The 19,449-nt window shown below is 42.2% G+C and overlaps 1 protein-coding gene across 1 annotated transcript in view; it reads right to left on the minus strand.

Annotated features, from left to right (window-relative positions):
- TRAPPC10 (trafficking protein particle complex 10) overlaps positions 1-19,449 on the minus strand; it is a 119,565-nt gene that overhangs the window by 9,186 nt on the left and 90,930 nt on the right. The window contains exons 14-20 of the mRNA XM_006876786.1: positions 17,229-17,743; positions 16,348-16,489; positions 13,933-14,091; positions 12,924-13,153; positions 11,397-11,497; positions 3,745-3,871; positions 2,525-2,695 (exon numbers count right to left, since the gene is read on the minus strand). Coding sequence (XP_006876848.1) covers positions 2,525-2,695; positions 3,745-3,871; positions 11,397-11,497; positions 12,924-13,153; positions 13,933-14,091; positions 16,348-16,489; positions 17,229-17,743 — 1,445 coding nt within the window. The remainder of the gene's footprint in view (positions 1-2,524; positions 2,696-3,744; positions 3,872-11,396; positions 11,498-12,923; positions 13,154-13,932; positions 14,092-16,347; positions 16,490-17,228; positions 17,744-19,449) is intronic.

A 19,449-nucleotide genomic window follows, 5' to 3' on the forward strand; every position in this document is an offset into this window, starting at 1 on the left:
GAATCTGGCTTGAACCTTTGGAAGTTCTCTGTCAACGTATCATTATAGCTGTTTCTGTATTACCTTTACCAAAACTTTACTCGCATGGGGTATCAAATAGATTGTCCGATGATTCCCTTATTCCGTTGGATCACCTCTCTTTGGAATGGGCACAAATACGATCTTTTCCAATCAGCCGGCCAGATAGTTGTCTCCCAAATTTCTTGGCAGAGATGAGTGAGTGCCTCCTGTGCCACCTCACCTTCTTGAAAGATTTCAATTTTTATTCCATCAATTCCTGGTGACTTGTTCTTTGCCAGTTCCTTCAATGCACCTTGGACTTCTTCCTTCAGTGTCAATGGAGTAGCTGGGTGGGTTCAAATTGTCAATTTCTCCATTAGCAGCTAAGTGCTTAAACAATGTGCCACCAGGGCTCCTTAATATCACTGAGCCAGTTGCCATTGAGTGGATACTGACCCATAGGGACCATGTAGCTAGTACAAATGAATCTACTTCACAGGCATCAGAATGACTATAATCAAAGGCACAGAAAACAAGTGGTGAGGATATGGAGAATTTGGAACCCTCATACATTGTTTGTGGGAACTTTAAGAATAAAGCTGTTTTGGAAGTAGTCTGGTAGTTCTTCAAGATGTTAAACACAGAGTTACCATTTGTTGCTGTTAGTGCCCTCGAGTTGGTTCTGACTCATTCAACCCTATATAGTGTTACCAAGCAAGAGCTGGTTGGTTTGAACCGTTGACCTTGTGGTTAGAAGTCCGGTGCTTAACCTATATAGTCATTCTAGGAGTTACCATATGACCCAGCAATTCCCGTCCTAAGTATTTACCCAAGTGATCTAATAGCATATGTCCACACAATAGTTTGTTTATAGGAACAGTAGTCATAATAACTCCAAAGTGAAAATAAACAAGATGCTTATCAACAGATAAAATGGATAAGCAACATACAGTATTTTCAAACAAGAGACTATTATTTAGCCATAAAAAATGATGAAATGTTTATACATGGTATGGCATAGATGAACTTTGAAAACATTATGCTATGTGAAAGAAGCCAGTCACAAAATAGCATATACGATTCCATTTATAGGAAATATTCTCAATGGGCAAATCCACAGAGGCAGAGTTGTTGATTAGTACTTGCCAGGGGTTGAGGGAAGGTGGTCACTGACTGTAATGGATAGAAGGTTTCTTTTTGGAATGATAAAAGTATTCTAAATTAAGATCACTGTGATGGTTGCACAACTCTATAAATAAGCTAAAAACTGTTGAATTGTACAGGTACACTTTAAATGGGGGAGCTTTATGATATATAAACTACATCTCAGTAAGGCTGTTAAAACACATGCAGAAAGCAAATCCTATTATATATATATATACAGATTATTTACCACACTGATAGTGAGCAACTGCTGTTGAAGTAACAGACAGCTTTCTGTCTACACTACAAAAAAAATCAGTTATACTAGTGATTAAGTTTAATAACTCTCTCTGGCTAACCAGGACAGTTAAATAAAACATAACTGTTAAAACAAATAGTATGTTTGGGTTGAAAGGAAGCTAGAGAAGCTGCTGCTAATATCAGGAACTGTAAACACAAACACCTTCTCAAATGAAGGCAAGAAAGGAAATAACATGTTGTACATTAACATATAGGTTTGCCTAACAATAAATCAGCATGCCGTCCCTTTAATGAGATGACTGGATTTATTGTTAGGCAAACCAATATGTAAATGTACAATTTGCTATTTCCTTTTCTTCTGGGGCTCTGGTAGTGTAGTGGCTAAGAATCCAGCTACTAATCTCATGGTCAACAGTTCAAAACCACCAGCTGTTTCAAGGGAGAACTATGAGGCTTTTTGCTCCTGTAAAGATTTACAGCCTCAGAAACCCTATGCAGGGTCACTATGAGTCACAACAGACTCCACGGCATATAACAACAATACACAATTATATCTACTCATCTACCTTTATGCTATTTTGCTCCACATCCAAGCTGACTTCTACCAAGAGATATGTAGCTTATAAGAAAATTTCATAGTACTAAACATGCAAATTGTTATAGCACTTGTATTTCTTTTCAAGAGGCATGCTTTATAAAGTAATGCCTCTAAACAGTAGCTAAAGATCAAGATGAAACGGCACTGGAAATACTTCAGGACGTCTGGAAAAGGAAAGGAACATTTTGGTCTTTATATAAATACACACATAGCAGGTGTATCATCTGAAGGGCCTGGGTTCTAAAATGGAGATAGTGAAGTCCTGGTATGGCTCTGCAGGATAATACACCAGACCGCGAGGTCAGTTTGAACTCCAAGGTCAGTGGTTCAAACCCACCAGCAGTTCCTCAGAAACCCTAGACAGGATCACTACAAGTATTCACTAGTTTCTCAATCTCCTTTCATGATATTGAAAGGTTTTGTCTAGTCAATTTGTCAGATATTAACAAACACAGTGCCATCTCTGATAGTGAGGCCCCTTCCGCAAACCCCGCCTTAGTCTCAAAATAATACAATACATACAAAAAAATTCTCCATTTGAAATTCGTAAGTGTAGGGCTGTAAAGAGACAGACATCCGCTCTTCAGAAGCTGGGGAGAATGCAACTGAGAAGTAGCAGTGCAGGGCAGGGGGTGGCTCCTGTGTCCACTTCAGCTCCCAGACAAAGAACACTGACTGCTGGCTGTGGATGCACTGCAAAGAGAGGCAGTTGTCATTGGACACCCAGTGCACCAACCCAAAAGAAACAAGAATGCCAGTTAGAAATGCTTCCTATGCAGAGAAACCTGTAAGTTACCCAGGTAGAGCCTCTATGTGGTGCTGGGGACTTGCACCTCCCCCACCACTCTCAGGATCCCCTGCCAGACCATGATCCCCACAAAAGACTGCACAGAATCAGAAGAAATTTTTTTTATGATTTCATAAACTCCATAGCATAGGGGATTATAAAAAAAAAAGTTTGGTGACAATTTATTAGTATATAGCATGCCATACATTCCAAATGAAAAAATGTTGCAAACCAATTGAAAAGCACATATTTACGTTCAAGCCAATTAATTTATATTTAATATTAAGTCCATTTATAAACCAGTACCACGTAGTATGTAGCTGGGACACCAGATTCTATATAAAATTCACACCAATGGGAAATTGGCCAAATACAAGCAAGGGAAACACTTTGAAAATGTTAAGGGCACAGACATCCATGAATGCAACATTTCATCTTCTAAACACTCAGCATGCACCTCTACCAACACAGTGAGCATTGAACAGAAGCAGCCCCATCAGGGTGCAGCCTGGCAGTGAGCACACACAAAATGACTCCCTCACACTCCACCATCAGTGAGGAGTGCTTCTTTATGGACTCTCTCATGCAAGTCACTGCAGTAGGCAGAATGGAGCAGCCATCACTCCCATAGGGGTGGCGGGTTCATGCAGTTAACCCGAGGTTCAAGAATAAGCAAGCATTTACATTAATCTGTCTATAGAGTAGGACACAGTTAAGATTTGATTCTTCTAAAACAACAAATATTGCCTGTGCTAGAGTGTGGACATGCACGTGGTGGCCAGCAAAGCTACAGCCCCAGAAAGGACTTCAGAGACCGTGCAAGGCTTGTACTAACCACCAGTAAGATTTTTCTATATATTTAAAAACTCAGTTTCAAAATACAAGGTCTTACACTGTGTTAGACACCAACCACATCATGCCACTGTTGTCCTGTTTTTGTGTGAAAAAGGCTTACCTGCTGGGGCTGTGTGTTCAGCGGTACAAGCTGCAGGTCGGCACTACCACCAGTGTCCATGAGGTTACTATCTGAGAGCCGAAAGTCAAGTTCTGATAAATTCTGGACACAAATCTGAATGTATTTCCTAAAACAAACAAACATGAAAGTGCTGTTTTTACACTAATAACATTAACAGATATATTTTGGTTCTGTTAAGAGGATCCTCTTTGATGAGAGACTGAAAAGTGACAAAGCAGAAGAAAACAAGTTATTTCTAAAATTCATTCCACATGTGTTAGAGAAAACAAATCTCTTTTAAAAAAGCTACTTATGTCAGAAAATGAACCAAAGAATATTCTGTTTCTGGCAAATTATGTTGTTGTTAAGTGACGTTGAGTCGGTTCTGACCCATAGCGACCCTGTGTAGGGTTTCTAAGGAGCGACTGGTGGGTCTGAACTACCCAGCTTGTGGTTCAAAACAACTTTGCAGTCCAGCGCATTAATCCACTGCACCACACCAGGACTCCCGGCAAAGTATAAGCACATAGTTATACGAGATTTTTGTAAACCTACTAATAAATCTCAATGAGTTGTGTAGGAAAGCGAAATCAACAATAAGACTGTTATAGAAAAATGGATTACTCGGAATAAAATTAACATTTTACTTTATTTCCATTACATGTAAACAATAGTTTTAAAAAGCCAGTCTTCATAAAGCAACTTGCTATGTTAATAACCATTAATATTAATGATGTCACAGCAGTTAGTGGATTAGGTGACAGGGATGCTGCTTAATTAACATCCTATACAACACAGGATGTAAAACATAACAAAGAATTCCCCAGCACTGAATGTCAACAGTGCAAAGCCCTACTAGAGAGGTTAACTGTCAGAAGACAGGAACAGAGGAATGGTTAAACCCATGAGGATACAATCAGCCAACTCAAGAAAGGCCTAGTGGTCCAGCAACAGGCCAACAGCTTGAAAAACAGGGGTCGGGGGTAGGGGTGGGGTAGGGGGTGGATAAAAAGAGAATAAGGAAGATGATAACCAAATGGTGACTTTGGATCCTAAATCAAGCCAACCAACAATAGTAAGTCATTCAGACATTGAAATGGTTGAGAGATACAACTATACTGTAGGCGTTAGAGGATGTTGTTGTTTGGTGCGATGGAGTCAGATCAGACACATAGTAACCCTATGTACAACAGAATGAAATACTGCCTGGTCTTGTGCTATCCTCACAATCGCTGCTACGCTTGAACCCATTGCTGCTGCCACTGTGTCAATCCATCTCGTTGGGGGTTTTTCTCTTTTTCACTGACCCTCCACTTTACCAAGAATGATGTCCTTCTCCAGTGACTGGTCCCTTCTGATAGCATGGCCAAAGTATGAAAAATGAACTCTAGCTAGCCTGAATTCTAAAGAACATTCTGGCTGATATATATCTTCCAGTACATATTTGTTTGTTCTTCTGGTCGTCCATGGTACTTTTAACATTCTTCTCAAACCCATAACTCAATGAATCAATTCTTCTAAGGTCTTCCTTATTCAACTCTCCAATTTTCATATACAGATGAGGCTATTAATAACACCAAGGCTTGGGTCAGGCGCATCTTAGTCCTCAAACTAACATCTTTGCTCAAGAACACTTTAAACCTAAATGTGAATCCCCAAATTATGAAGGCCACCAATGAAAAAATAGGGACAAATGTGAGGGCACTAATTCAGGGAATACACAGACTAATAAACATTTTGAAAACTACACAAACAAAAGTAGACAAAACAGATGTTTGGGACACTAAAAGTTAAAAACTTATGTGCATCAAAAGACTTCACCAGAAGAGTAAAAAAACCTTTTGCAATGATACATCAGACAAGGGTCTCATTTCTAAAATATATAGGAAATATATATTTAACACCTCTACAAGAAAAAGACAAATAACCCAATTTAAAAACGGGCACAGGACATAAACAGACACTTCACCAAGGAGGAGATCCAGGCAGTCAACAAACATATGAAGACATGTTCACGATCACTAGCCATTAGAGAGATGCAAATCAAAGCAACAATGAGATATCATCTCACACAGCAATAACAGCAAAGATCATAAAAGTAGAGGAAAATAAATGCTGGCAGGGATGTGGAGAGACTGGGACACTCCTGCATTGCTGGTAGGACTGCAAAATGGTCCAATGTCTCTGGAAAGCAATATGGCGCTTCCTCAGAAGGCTGGATATAGAAATATCTTATGATCCAGCAATTCCTCTACTTGGTATTCACCCACAAGAAACACAAGCCATAACACAAGTAGATATATGCACACCAGTGTTCATAGAAGTACTATTTACAAGAGCAAAGACACAGAGACAGCCTAAGTGCCCATCAACTGAAGAATGGATAAACAAACTGTGGTACATACACACAATGGAATACTATGCTACCTTGAAAAATAACAAGGAAGCTGCAAGCCACTGCATAACACGGATGAACCTTGAGGACATTATGTTGAGTGAAATAAGTCAGTCACAAAGGGAGAAATACTGCATAGGCCCACTACCGTAAAAGACTCAAAAAAAGAACATACTAAAGGGGGGTTGGGGAGTGGGATTTGTTGCTAGTTACCTGGATAGGGGGAGTGGGGTGAGGGGAGGGAGGGGAAGGTGGAGCACAGGGTAGTGAATAGACACAGGAGAGTTTGGGCATTAGGGAGGGAGGCAATACACAAGAAGGGGGAGGGGAATGGAAGAACAAAGTGGACAGGAAAACATTTAGGCAGGTTTGTATGGGCTAAGTGGGACAGAGGTAAATAATGATGTATACACAACCTTGGAAAAACAGGGCTCTGGGATGCAGGGATTGAGACATGGTTGGATTGGGCAAAAACGGGGTAAATAATGTTAAGATGCTTGGCTGTCTTTTGAATCTTGGTTTCCCTGGCATACCATTATAAAATAGACACTGGAGGGGAACAGAAAGGAATAGCCAGAAATACCACCATAGAAAGCTTGTAAGTCCATCTTCTGCCTATAACTGACTGGAATACCTAAAATAGGGCTATAATGTGCCCAGTGAAGGAGGCTTCCTGTGAAGCCTCTGCATTACATAAGACCATAGGTGGAATTCTGAATAGCATCCAGAATCTTCAGAGTTAGGTAATTTCCACTTGAAAGGACGAGCAGACCAGCCTGGAGTGGCTAGAACAGAAGATACTTCTTGAAAGAACAACCGACAGGAAAAATACAAAACAATAGAGGCAGACTGACTGATTACTACAAGAACAAGCAAGTTGCTCGCCCAGGAGACATCAAGGCAAGTGGTTGAGTCCCCTCAGGGCAAACCCCCTTCCAAGACTAAGACTCAATGAGACTATACGCTCTGAATGGTGACCATGTTCGTAAGAGGAAGTGAGGGACGATAGGATGAATGTAAAACTAATGTTCTCCCAAGTAAATTATCACATAATTTACAATAAAACATTAAAAAAAAAAAAAAAGAGGAAGTAAGGGAAAAAGAACAATGAAGCTGCAAGCTAAGCCCTACAACTTTCAATAGACTCCTACGAACCTGGGTGGAGACCTGGTTGGCCAGTATTGTGGCAAGACCTGGGGACACCTAGGCCCAGAGTCAGTGACATAGCTACAGAAGACTAGAGTGGAGACTGAAGCACCCAGCTGATAAGAAGAGAGGGCATATGCATAAGAACACCCACACTTGCAGATAATACCCACTTGACTTGGCTTCAATGATTGGATGATCAGAACTCAGCTAGATGAAGAAAGGAGAGGAAAAAAAAGAGAGATTTATCTTCAAGTTCACTAATTCGGGCTTCCATTAATTCAAATCTACTCCTTGGCTCTTTCACTATATTGTCCATTTATGAAATCCTAATATTAATCTTTGGGAACTTCTGGTGTGTTGCTGTAGGATCAACATTGGACTATGAACCACAAGGTTGGCAATTCAAACTTACCAGCTGCTCACTGGAAACCCTACATGGGTTGCTATGAGTCGGAACTTAATGACAACAATAACAAGTCTTATCTTCTGGAATTCTGATTGTAGAGTTTGTATTATTTCAAAATTTGCATTTCTTTTGTCTGTTCTTGTAGTGTTTCCCTGAATTTTTCTTAAGTTTTTCCTGTGTTCTCGGTACCTTTCTTGATCTTTTTATCAATTCTTTAAAGATACCTAAATATCATTTTTTCTAATATTTTTCAGTTAATTCTATTGCCTTTTCTTCCTGAGAAATGTTTTCTAGCTCTGCATCTTGATCATTTGTCTGACCCATCCTCTTCTTTCTTTGTGTAAGCTAAAATGATTTGTTGTCACTGGAACATTGTGGGGTTGTCCTATTTGTAATTAATTGGTGATAGTGTATTGATGTTTTTCTTATGCTCCTGTCTGTGCAGTTAAGAGAATGAAAGCACGAATACCATCCTCGTTCACTGTTTATGCACCTCAGTTTAGGGTGGGTTTAGCTGCTGTTGGCTGTTGTCTATCGTTGATCAGGTGGTATAGGAGCTGGTACTGGCTCTTGCCTAGTGGGGGTAGCCACAGAGGGTACAGTTGTGGCTGGGCTTTATGGGAATTGGTTACTGTCTCCTGTTGGATGGGAAAGAGAAAATCCCTCACATACACACAGGAAAACAAAACAGAATAAACAGACAAGGAACCAACAAGGAAAAGAGAGAGAGAAAAAAAAAAAAAGCAACATGAAAAAAAGAATTTAATAATCATAAAGACAAAAAGAGGGACAAGGAAATAGAGCTTTTCTATTGCCTCTGTTAATCTGCTCTGCCAGACTGCCTTCTGTTGCCTAAGCTGCTCACAAGATGGTCACAGTGGGTCTTCCATTTCATTTAAGACAACTTTCAGTTTTCCTAGACTCTTATTTTGTACATTCCATGTTCTGATTATTAATGGATGTCTGCAGCTGTATCTCATTTTTAATTGTACCTCATCTGCAAATGAAAGTCCTGAAACTTTACTCCATTTGCATCATCACGATCAACTCTACTGTGAGGAGGCAGCTCTTCCCCAGATGCATTCTGAGTACCTTCAATCTGAGGGGCTCATCTTCCAGCACTGTAACTGATAATGTTCTGTTACTATTCATAATGTTTTCATCTTCTGGTACTATATCTAACAATGATCCACTACTATTCATAACATGTTCCATGGCTAAACCATTCAGAATGATCTGCCTCTCCTTCTTCCTAGTAGTCTGGCTTAGTCTGGAAGCTCCACTAAAACCTGCCCACCATGGAGGACCTCCTACTGGTATTCAAAATATCAGTGGCATAGCATCCAACACAACAGCAACACTCATGCCACCACAGTACGACAAACTGACAGACAAGTGGTGGTGTTTAAAGATACCAGTGAATTACTATTGATTTTAACAGACAGACAATGACATTCTGATTATGTACAAAAATACACTTAATTGTTACTAATGTGCACTTAAGGTAAAATGAAATGGGTGTGCATTAAAGTACTGTAAGAGGTAAAAAATGATGTAGGCACAGCTTTAGAACAACAGGGCTCTGGAATACTGAGACTGAGACATGGATGGAATGGGGAAAGAGGGGGAATAATGTTAAGATGCTTGGCTATTTTTTGAACCTTGGTTCTCCTTGCAATATATTATAAAACAGACACTGGAGGGGGAGAGAAAGGAATAACCAGAAATATCAACGTGGAAAGCTTGTAAGCCCGTCTTCTGCCTATAACTGATTAGAATACCTAAAATGGGGCTACAATGTGTCCAGTGAAGGAGGTTTACTGAGGAGCCTCTGCATTACATGGGAGTACAGATGGAAGACCGAACCACAACCAGACCTTCAGAGACGGGAAATTTCTCCACTTGAAAGGACAAGCAGACCAGCCGGGAGCAGCTAGAAAACCAGAAGATACCTCTTGAAAGAAGGACCTACAGGAAAAATACAAAACAATAAAGGCAGTCCGACTGTTACAAGAACATACAGGTGGCCTGCCCAGGAGACATCAAGGCAAGTGATCGGATCCTCTCAGTGCAAAATCTCTTCCAAGACTAAGACGCAAGGGAAATATACACTTTGACTGACAACCACGCACGTCACCCAGAAGGGGAAGTGGCCGAAGAACATCAACCAAGGGGCGAGCTAAGCCCTACATCGTTCAGCAAACTATTGTGAACCCGGATGGAGACCTGGTCAGCCAGTAGCGAGGCAACATCTGGGGACTCATGGGCTCAGGGTCAGTGACACAGCCACAGAGGTCTAGAGTGGAGAGCAGGGTGGCCAGCCGATAAAAAGAGGCCGGACAGACGTAAGAACACCCACACTTGCAGATGATGCCCATTTGACTGGACTTCTATGACTGGATAAACAGAGCTCAATCCTAAGAAGAAAGAAGAGGGAAATAAGCAACATCTGATACAATTCAGTCAACATGACCTACACCTATAAATGCAGTAGCTCAAAAGAGGAAACAAGTCCCTGCTGCAAGAACTATACCCACCCCCTCCACACAAAGGGTAGACAGGGATGGGCAACTTGGACATTGGCTACCCAAAATGGGGGGAGGGATACAAAGACAATCAGTGACTGGCTTACAAGCTTTCAAGAGGGAACCTAGAGGCAGAGGGCGTGGAGGAAGGTAGAGTCTCCAGTGAGTGGTGTCCAGACTGTCCAGGAAGGGCTGATGACATGAAATATAGATGGGTCTCTTGTGATGCAATGGTGAATAATTGTTATCAGGACTGATTGTGAGGGTTGGAAATCTAAAGATGGACATTTTGTAACAAAGAGGGGAGTGATTAACTTATCAGTCTAGGAGCGGAGGACCCTGGGACCATCAATGGAGAAGAGCGAAGAGCGGAATCCTACCCAGAGAGGCAGTGAGGCCTGGGATGGAGGCAGAGAAGACAACGTCAAGAGATGGTGGGGCTGGGGGCTCGGGATCAGGAGATGGAAAGGGGCTGAGGACTGTGGTGTGTGTGTCGGGGGGTGCAGGTTTACAGGGTACACCCCTTGGTTGGGTGAGGATGCATGGACAGGATGATAACTATGCCAACGAAATGATGGATGATGGAATGAATGTAAAGCTGATGTTCTCCATGTAGACTATCACACAATTCACAATAAAACATAAAATAAAATACTGTAGAAAAAAATTGTCCAAACATATCACAAGCTCCATTTCTTCCTCAAAGTTCACTTTTTTCTCAAGGAAAAAGAAAAATCTAAGCACTAAAACAGTCTTGTTGTTGTTTAGTGCTGTCGAGTCGATTCCAACCCATAGCGACCCTGTATAGGGTTTCCAAGGAGCAGCTGGTGAGCTTGAACCGCCGACCTTGCAGTTCAAATGGCTTTGCAGTCTGGTGCATTAACCCACAGCGCCAAATAGTCTTAGTCAACTGAAAGTTGTAGACTCTAAGCAACAACTGAGTAGGCATGATTACACAGTTCACCATAACTTTTAAAACAAAAATTGGAGAAAATGTGCTCATTTTCTATCTAGTGAGAAACTTCAGAAAGTCAAGTCAGCACTAGAGGACCCATCCCCACAACTGCACATTCTTAATATTCGTGTCATTCTTCACTAAAGCTAAGGTTTGAGAAACAAGGGTTCCACATAAAAGACTCAGAAAAGAATCTAGGGCTGGTATTGGGAGCCTCCTTACCGTGTTCCAGCTGACAGCAAAGAGTGTGTTGTCTGAAATGGCACGCTGAAAGTCAGAGCAATTACAGTTGAGTAGATGGACCATGGGCAGTCGATTGACACCTGAAGAGAAGGTAGGACATCTCAGCCCACTGCCACCACCCTGTCCCAATTTCCCAATAGAAACTTTCGTGTTTTACGAATCATCACTCAGAAAGTGAAAGTCCCATTAAACACAAGTACACTGATGGGAAACACAGGCTCCGCAGTGGCAAAAAGCCCAGGAGTCACCAGAAGGACCTAAATGTTAGTATGCACAGATGTGGGCCAAGCAGAAAGTCTACAGTACATTCTCCCACACAAGCGTTCAAAGTGATTTGAAGCTCATATATGTCTAATCATTAACCATTTCAAAGGCAATGAAATATCTGAACACTTAATCTATATGAGGCTGAATACAGTAAATGAAATCCAATCATATTTGGGGGCATACAACAGACAAAGCTATTTATCTCTTTAAGGGCAGGAACTAGGTTCATGCTTCATTTTCTTTCTCATCTGAAACAAATGGATAAACTGAGCACAAAACATTGATAATATTTATTGAAACAAATACTTTTACCTCTGAATTTGTGACTGAGATGAGGGAAGGAATAGTCTCTGTTCATACATTGACACTGTTCTCTCAGTGTTGCTGTTTGATACTCTATGTCCTAGTCTGTTTAGGAGGATGACTACCCTTCTCAACCCTCTCTATTCTACTTCTCTGCTATGTATGTTTCTACTTTTGATAGCTAGTACTCAAAGTTGAGATAGGTGTTACAAAGCATGGAAACTCTGTTGCATAACTACAAGGACAGCAACACATTCCATGAGCTGATTCACTGAAGACCTGGGAACAATGTCACAATGCTGTCAAGTAACTTTTAATGATGTCACCAATTCGGCATATAACAAGGTCTCTCCCTTGCTAAGCTTGATTTGATGTTCCAGTAGACAAAAGTAGAAGTATGCCAATCCACCACACTCTATCACATCCTGTAGGAGTCTTGGTGTGCGCTGTAGTATAAAGCACTGGACCACAAGATCGGTTTGAACCACAAGGCCAGTGGTTCAAATTCACAAGCGGCTCCTTAGAAACCCGATACAGGGTGACTATGAGTCAGAACCAACTCTATGGCACTTAACAACAAGCTTGATTTAATGTTCCAGTAAACAAAAACAAAAGCATGCTATTCTACTACACTCTCTAGATGCCTATAGGACAAGCAGACTGCCAACCCTTATGTTACAACATCCCCTTCCCCCCCCCCCCGGTCCTAAGCATCCACTCTGTCTTATAACATCTCTTCTTTCCCTCTTGAGTTGGGATAGAAGTCAGAGCCAGTTTTTACGCTTGCAAGAAGGAATAAGACTGCACACAAAGGAGAGCTGTGGTATTAGGAATCCAGAACCCACAACTTTCTAGCAGCCATCTTTCATATGTCACTTCGGGATAACTTACTGCTTCCCTAAAAGTGACAAGCAGTAGTCACTGCTCTTGCCTTACTTTGTGGTCTGTGGTCACCATGCACTGGCTGGGCGCTGGCTTCTCTGGACAGCTCGTATGGGACTCCTTTAGCCCTAGCTGGTCACTGTCCCCTCTAGCTGCTGGAGCTGAAGGCAGAGAGAGGACATCCAGCTCAAACTCGATCAGGTGGTATGCAGGTGCAGGAGGCAGGCTGATGCTCGTGACCTTCCCCGAGGACTGAATCCTGAGTGATGCGCCTGAAGACTTCTCTATGAGAAACAGTAAGAGTTGTTTTAAAACATTCACTTTCTTCCTGCTCCCTTTCTTTCAGTGAGGGGGCAACAATGAGCCTTCTCCATGATGGGAGAGGAGAGGCAGGGAAACCAAGCACTAAACTCAGTGCAGGACAGGGCAGCACTGTAGGAAAGTCAAGTGGAACAACTGGCAGGAGCCCAGGGAATTGTCAAAATCTGTCAGTCTGAGCAGACAGAAGGAGGCTGTTTCTTACTACGCAGCCCACCCAATGAATGCACAGATCCCGGCATGATGTCCTTTCCACTACACTCTGCCACCGGGTCATCAACTACCCCAGAGAGGAAGCCAGTCATCCTTCCCTTTCCAGACCCCCTGGCTAGAGATCGAGAGAAAGCAACTTCGGAGGTGAGGGCATGCAACCAATGCCTAAAGCAGCTGACTTGTTTTGTTTTTTTTGTTGTTGGTAAGGCAGGGGTGGCAGGAGGTCAGAGATCGGCAGGCCCAGTTCACATGGCCTTTGCAGGGTCAGCTCCACATAGCCACAGACACATAAATAAACTGCTCGTGGTCTCTTCTTCCCAAATGCAATGTCATGGCCAGGTACTGGGCTCACGATCCACCATGGCACTACAGGGAGCGTGTCACAGGGCACCTGGAGTACAGATGCCACCTGAACCACATGGAGCACAGTAAGTCCTCATTTGGCTGACTTCATGGGCATGGTGACAAGCTTGTGCTTGCATCCTACTCTGTAAGTCCTGACATTCCCTCAGCTGCGGCGTAGATATCTTACCTCTTGTGTTAGAGTAGATGACTGCTCTGTTCTCTGTATGACACAGGATAAGCATGGCTTCCGCGTTGCTGAGTTGGAGACAATCCCCAGCTTTTATTGTATAGTGGCCAGTCGTGACTGTGAACTTGACCTTTTGAGGAATACCAGCCAAAAGGCTATCTAAAGGGGGAAAGGCAGCAATTACCATCACTATGTACTACAAGGTCAGCAGTTTGAATTCACCAGTCACTCCATGGGAGACAGACAAAGATTTTCAGATTTGGAAACTCTGCATAGGGTTGCTATGAGTCAGAACCGACCCGATGGCAGTAGGTTAATTAAATATTAACCATAAAAATATTAATGAAGGATCTACCATGAAATTCAAGGATGCTCTGTCTCACTACAAAACAATTACTTCTCTAGAAACTCCATGAATTCGCTCAGTTGCTACTTCTTTCTGTATTAAGTTTAAATTATGTGAATTGCACAGTTTAAGGGAACTGCTGGGAACAACAGAATTCTGTGAGTCTGAGGTGGTCTTATCACCACCTTGGTCCTCCAGTTAGTACTGACCATTTCAGGGCTCAGGGTCTGTAGTTCAGTAGAAGCTGAGGCATATCTATGGCTACCACATACATTCCTAAACAGGCCTGGAGGGGAAGGGAGGGTGAGGTCTCTGATAATCTGGCTCTAGGAAAGGCAGAAAGGGGGAGGTAAGAGATAAGAAGTGAGATGGGGACAAGCAGATGAGAGGACAAAGGATCAGAGCGAGACAAGAAAGCAGAAAGGAGTGAACGGCCACTGTGCAGGACTAAGGCAGGGCAGGGCAGGTGTTAGTCACATAGGGGTACTTTCTGTCACACTTCCCAGACCAATACAAGCAGAGCTTTCTGACAAGATGCTCTCTGATGAAAGAACCCTTTGCGCCTGTCTGATGGCCATCCTATTTGAAAGCATGAAAACGGGGAGGATGGGAGAATAAATAGAACACATGCTTTCCTTGACTTCCTCCCTCGCAAAAGGAAGAAACAAGAAAATAAACATATCCTGACTGTCCATAAAAATGAGGAGTTTTACTTATAAGTGTTTTCATTAATTGTCACATGATCTTTAACTATTTGTTTACATAAACTCCTATTATTCAGACCCACTAAAATTTCACAAATGTCTCACCAGTGAGTTGTTTAATTAACACTTCCAAAGGAAAAGGCTTTTCTAAACATAAGTAATCTAGCATTTTGCCTTTGAAATGGAACTACAAGCAGGAAATTTTTATATATATATATATATATATATGCTGTTTTTAAGTGTCATCGAATTGATTCCAATTCATAGCAATTCTGTATAGGTTTCCAAGGAGTGACTGGTGGGTTTGAACTGCTGACGGTTTGAACTGCTAGCAGTCAAACCAGGACTCTACAGAATAAGCACTGGATTGCTAACCACAAGGTCAGTGGTTCAAACCCACCAATCGCTCCTTGTATGTATGTGTATGTGTACATGCACATATACATGTGTGTGCATATATGTATGTGTGTGTATATATATATATATAAGCGTAGTGGTTACGAATTGGGCTGCGAACCTTAAGGTCAGCGGTTCGAAACTACCAGCCGCTCCGCGGGAGAAAGATGAGGCTTTCTACTCCCGTAAAGATTTATACCCTCGGAAACCCTGTACAGGGTCGCTATGGGTGGGACCCGACTCGATGGCACTTAACAACAACAACAACAACAATATACACACACATTTGTAAAATTAAAAACAACAGCATACACACATACATACATATGTATATGCGTGTTGCTAAGTGTTGTCAAGTCAGTTCCACCTTACAGCGACCTATGTAGGGTTTCCAGGGCTGTAAATCTCTGTGGGAGCAGAGAGCCTTATCCTTCTCCCATGGAGTGGCTGATGGATTCAAACCACCAACCTTGTGGTTCACAATCCAGGGTTTATCCTACAAAACCAATGCATGCCTATATATATCTATATTGTTGTTGTTAAATGCTGTTGAGACAATTCCAACCCATAGCGACCCTGTATAGGGTTTCCAAGGAGCAGCTAGTGAGCCTGAACTGCCGACCTTGCAGTTCAAACGGCTTTGCAGTCTGGGGCATTGTATCATTATATATACACACACACACACACACACACACACACACACACACACACACACACACACACACACACACATATACACTGTAGTTGATGTAGCTGATACTTGGTTAATTTTTCTGATTTTCAGGTACACAGTGTTAATTAAACATAAAGCCAATTACAGGAAAGTGTAAGTAGTCACCTAAGAAGCACTAAGAACCCCAACTTTCAGGATACCCTCTCATTGTGTACCAGTCCTTCAGAAGTGGGGAAATACAACAGAAAGCAAAAGCAGCAGCATAAAAGCTCCCTCCCACGCCCATGCTGACTCACCAGTGAGGGGCTCCACGTGGAGCTGGGGTTCCTGGGAGTACACGTCGTATTGCACGATGGGGTAGACATGAGGGAGGACAAACCACAGGGGGCCCACCGAGGCAACCAGCTGCCTAAGCGTGTAGGTTCCAGGTTCTTTGGCCTAGAGTCAAAATGTGGCATTTGGAAACACGTCACCCATGCTATAAGGATGAGCTTCCTAAGAGAAAGCTGTGGTTCTCATAAGAGTCTTGGGTTTGTATTTATCCTCAGTCTATGGTTACTGAAGTAACGGAAACTTAAATCCCGATGTTAACTTTATATGTTGCATTCCCCCCTGAACAGGTATTTAACAGACATATTCAACACAAGATTTAAGACCTCCTCTAAGACTAGACTCAAAACACACGTGACCAAAAGACCCAATAAAACAAAAACAGAAGACACTACTCGTGGCTGTTTTTTGACTAGCCAAGTTCTCGTGAGTTAGCAGAACTCAACAGTGCCGAAGAACACGCTGCACTGGAGAAATGTTTACGTCAGAGTGAGTAAGATGCAATTGTTCTGACATCCAAATAGCCACAAAAGGATAATAAAGCTTAACATGAAAATGTGTCACCTTTTCTGACATCTACTCGTTTAACTAACGAGGATGGTACATGTTAAATACATAATCCAGTAAGAACAAAAACATATCATATGTTAAGAACTTCATTCAAAATTTACCGACTGCATTAAAATTTCATAAATCAAAAAGTTTTAACATGCCACCTAGTTGTAAGGATACAGACAAAAACCAGGTGACAGAAGACTCTCCTCAGTTCTTAGCATGCTCCAGATAATTCTAACAAGCCCAACGCCCCTTCCTGATAGGTGCAAAGTCACTCCCCAGTCTGACAAACCTGAGTCCTGAATAGGACCTTATTGGCCCCAGGCTCCAACGTCACGCTGCTGCACTTGAGCACATGGGACCCGTCCTCCAGAACCACCCCAGAAGGCACTTCTAGAGAGGAGTTGCTCTCCTGCCTTCTGAGGAGCATGTGCACATTCTTGCAGATAATCCCTGTCGTGTTCAAGGAGTTATCGGAAGGACTCCTCTCAAACATCTCATACAGCTCCAGTGCTGGCAAAGTGTTCTGGGATGTGGGGAAGGGCACGGGCTCATGGGGAAAGTTAATGATGCCATTGGATGTTTTGTGCTTGGTAAGCCACTCGGCAGTCTTGCGATAGTTGTTCTTCTCAATGCTAAAGTGAACGTTGACAGCAATCTGCTCTACATGCACAGGGACAGGCATCTGGCTCCACAGTGTTATCTCAACAGACAGTACGCCACCCACGTGGACCACAGCATTGGATGGGTCGAAATGGAGATTCTTTAGTTGTGCGAAAGAATGCATAGGCAGTATGATTTTATGACCTGTAAAGACACAATAACATGTCTGTTCCCAAGTAACACTCCTTGATGACCTAGCAGCTCTCCTGAAGGGTGTTCAATATGAGCAAGGAGAGCAAAGATATGCAAAAGCACTTTAAAACTCTCCAACCTCATGTCACATTCACACCCCCAATAGTCACTTTGTTAAAAACAAGAACAACACAGAAACCTCACTGCTGTCCAGTTCATTATAACTAGTTGTGATCTTATCAGACAGAGTACAAGTGCTCCTTACGATCTCCAGGACAGTAAATCTTTACTGGGGCAGACAACTTCATCTCTCTCCCACAGAGAGACTGTGGGTTTGAACCACACACCAGGATTCCTACTTGTCAAAAACAGAATACAAATACTTCACAACTCCTGGAAATTAGGAAATCTGACGAAATTAGAGTTTCCAAGTTATATTTTGGCAAACTTGGGAGAAATGCAGATCACCTTACACCTAAATTTCAAATTACAATTTGTAAAGGGTCCAATTTCTAGAGCTGTTTCAAGAATTTCAACATCTTACCACCCACATAAGAATCCCCTAGCATTAAAAGGCCATTTTCCTCAGGACTAAGTTGAGAAGGGATAGGAAGAAGGGAGAAATGGAAACAGGAACCACAGGGAAGAAGTGGGATAACTGCTGTTGCGAGGAGGGGACTGCAGTCATCAAGATGAAACCAAGTATATGACTTGTTGAATGTAAAACTGATGATATTTGTCTGTAAACTTTCACTCAATTCACAACAAAAAAGTTTAACCTCTAGCAAATACACCCAAACCCTGCTTTGCATTAACAGAAAAGAACCCGTGATCACAGTCCACAGAGTCAGCCACTGAAACCAGGACCTTGTCTACCTTCCTAGGACAGCAGCTCTGTTATCACAAAGGGTGAATATCCCACTATCCCCTCTGGGCCTTTCCCTCCCTGGCCTCCTAAAAGCATCTAAGTTTTGTTTAGAAAAACCACAGGGCTACTGACCTGACCAGTTTAAGTACTATTAACCAAACATGAATCAATGAGAAGACTTGCTAAGACTGGCCCTGTAGGAGCACAAGAACACAATGGACGACTACGGAGTATAGTTTCTTCCTGCAGAGATGCCAAAGAGCTCTGAAAGAAGCATAACGCAGGTAGTTCTTTCACACACCACAAGTGACCATTCATGGCACTTCCAGTGACCAGCCCAGGCACATTAAAAACTCTGAGAACACAGACAATTGATCACCTCAAGATGCTCCTATTGCTGAGAAACACACTGGCTCTACTCAAATGAACTCCACTCCGGCAGTGAATGACCACAACCACCTGGAACCTTTGGAACCTTTGGAAATACTGGTTCTGGAGTGGTCAGTAGCTCTCAGTAAATGAGCACTCTTCTTAGTAAATGTAACAAATTTCATCATATCGAAGAGCAATGCAGTACACTTACCAAAAATTTTAACCTGAATCTAAGTCTTTCAGGTCTAACTTCTAGGTAATCTGACAATTTCCAGAAAGTGGAACCACCTTTAAGTGTCCTTAAAAAGTCAACGTCTTATAAAGCATATGGCCATCACTTAGTGACCAGACAAACACAATGTGACATATTTATACAGTGGATATTGTTCACCCATAAAGAGAAATGACATCCTGATACACATGTTGGTACATGAATTAGCCTTGAAAACAAGCTAAGTGACAAAAGTCAGTCACAAAA

Source organism: Chrysochloris asiatica, unplaced genomic scaffold (assembly GCF_000296735.1).
Source record: "Chrysochloris asiatica unplaced genomic scaffold, ChrAsi1.0 scaffold00415, whole genome shotgun sequence".
Taxonomy (NCBI): Eukaryota; Metazoa; Chordata; class Mammalia; order Afrosoricida; family Chrysochloridae; genus Chrysochloris; species Chrysochloris asiatica.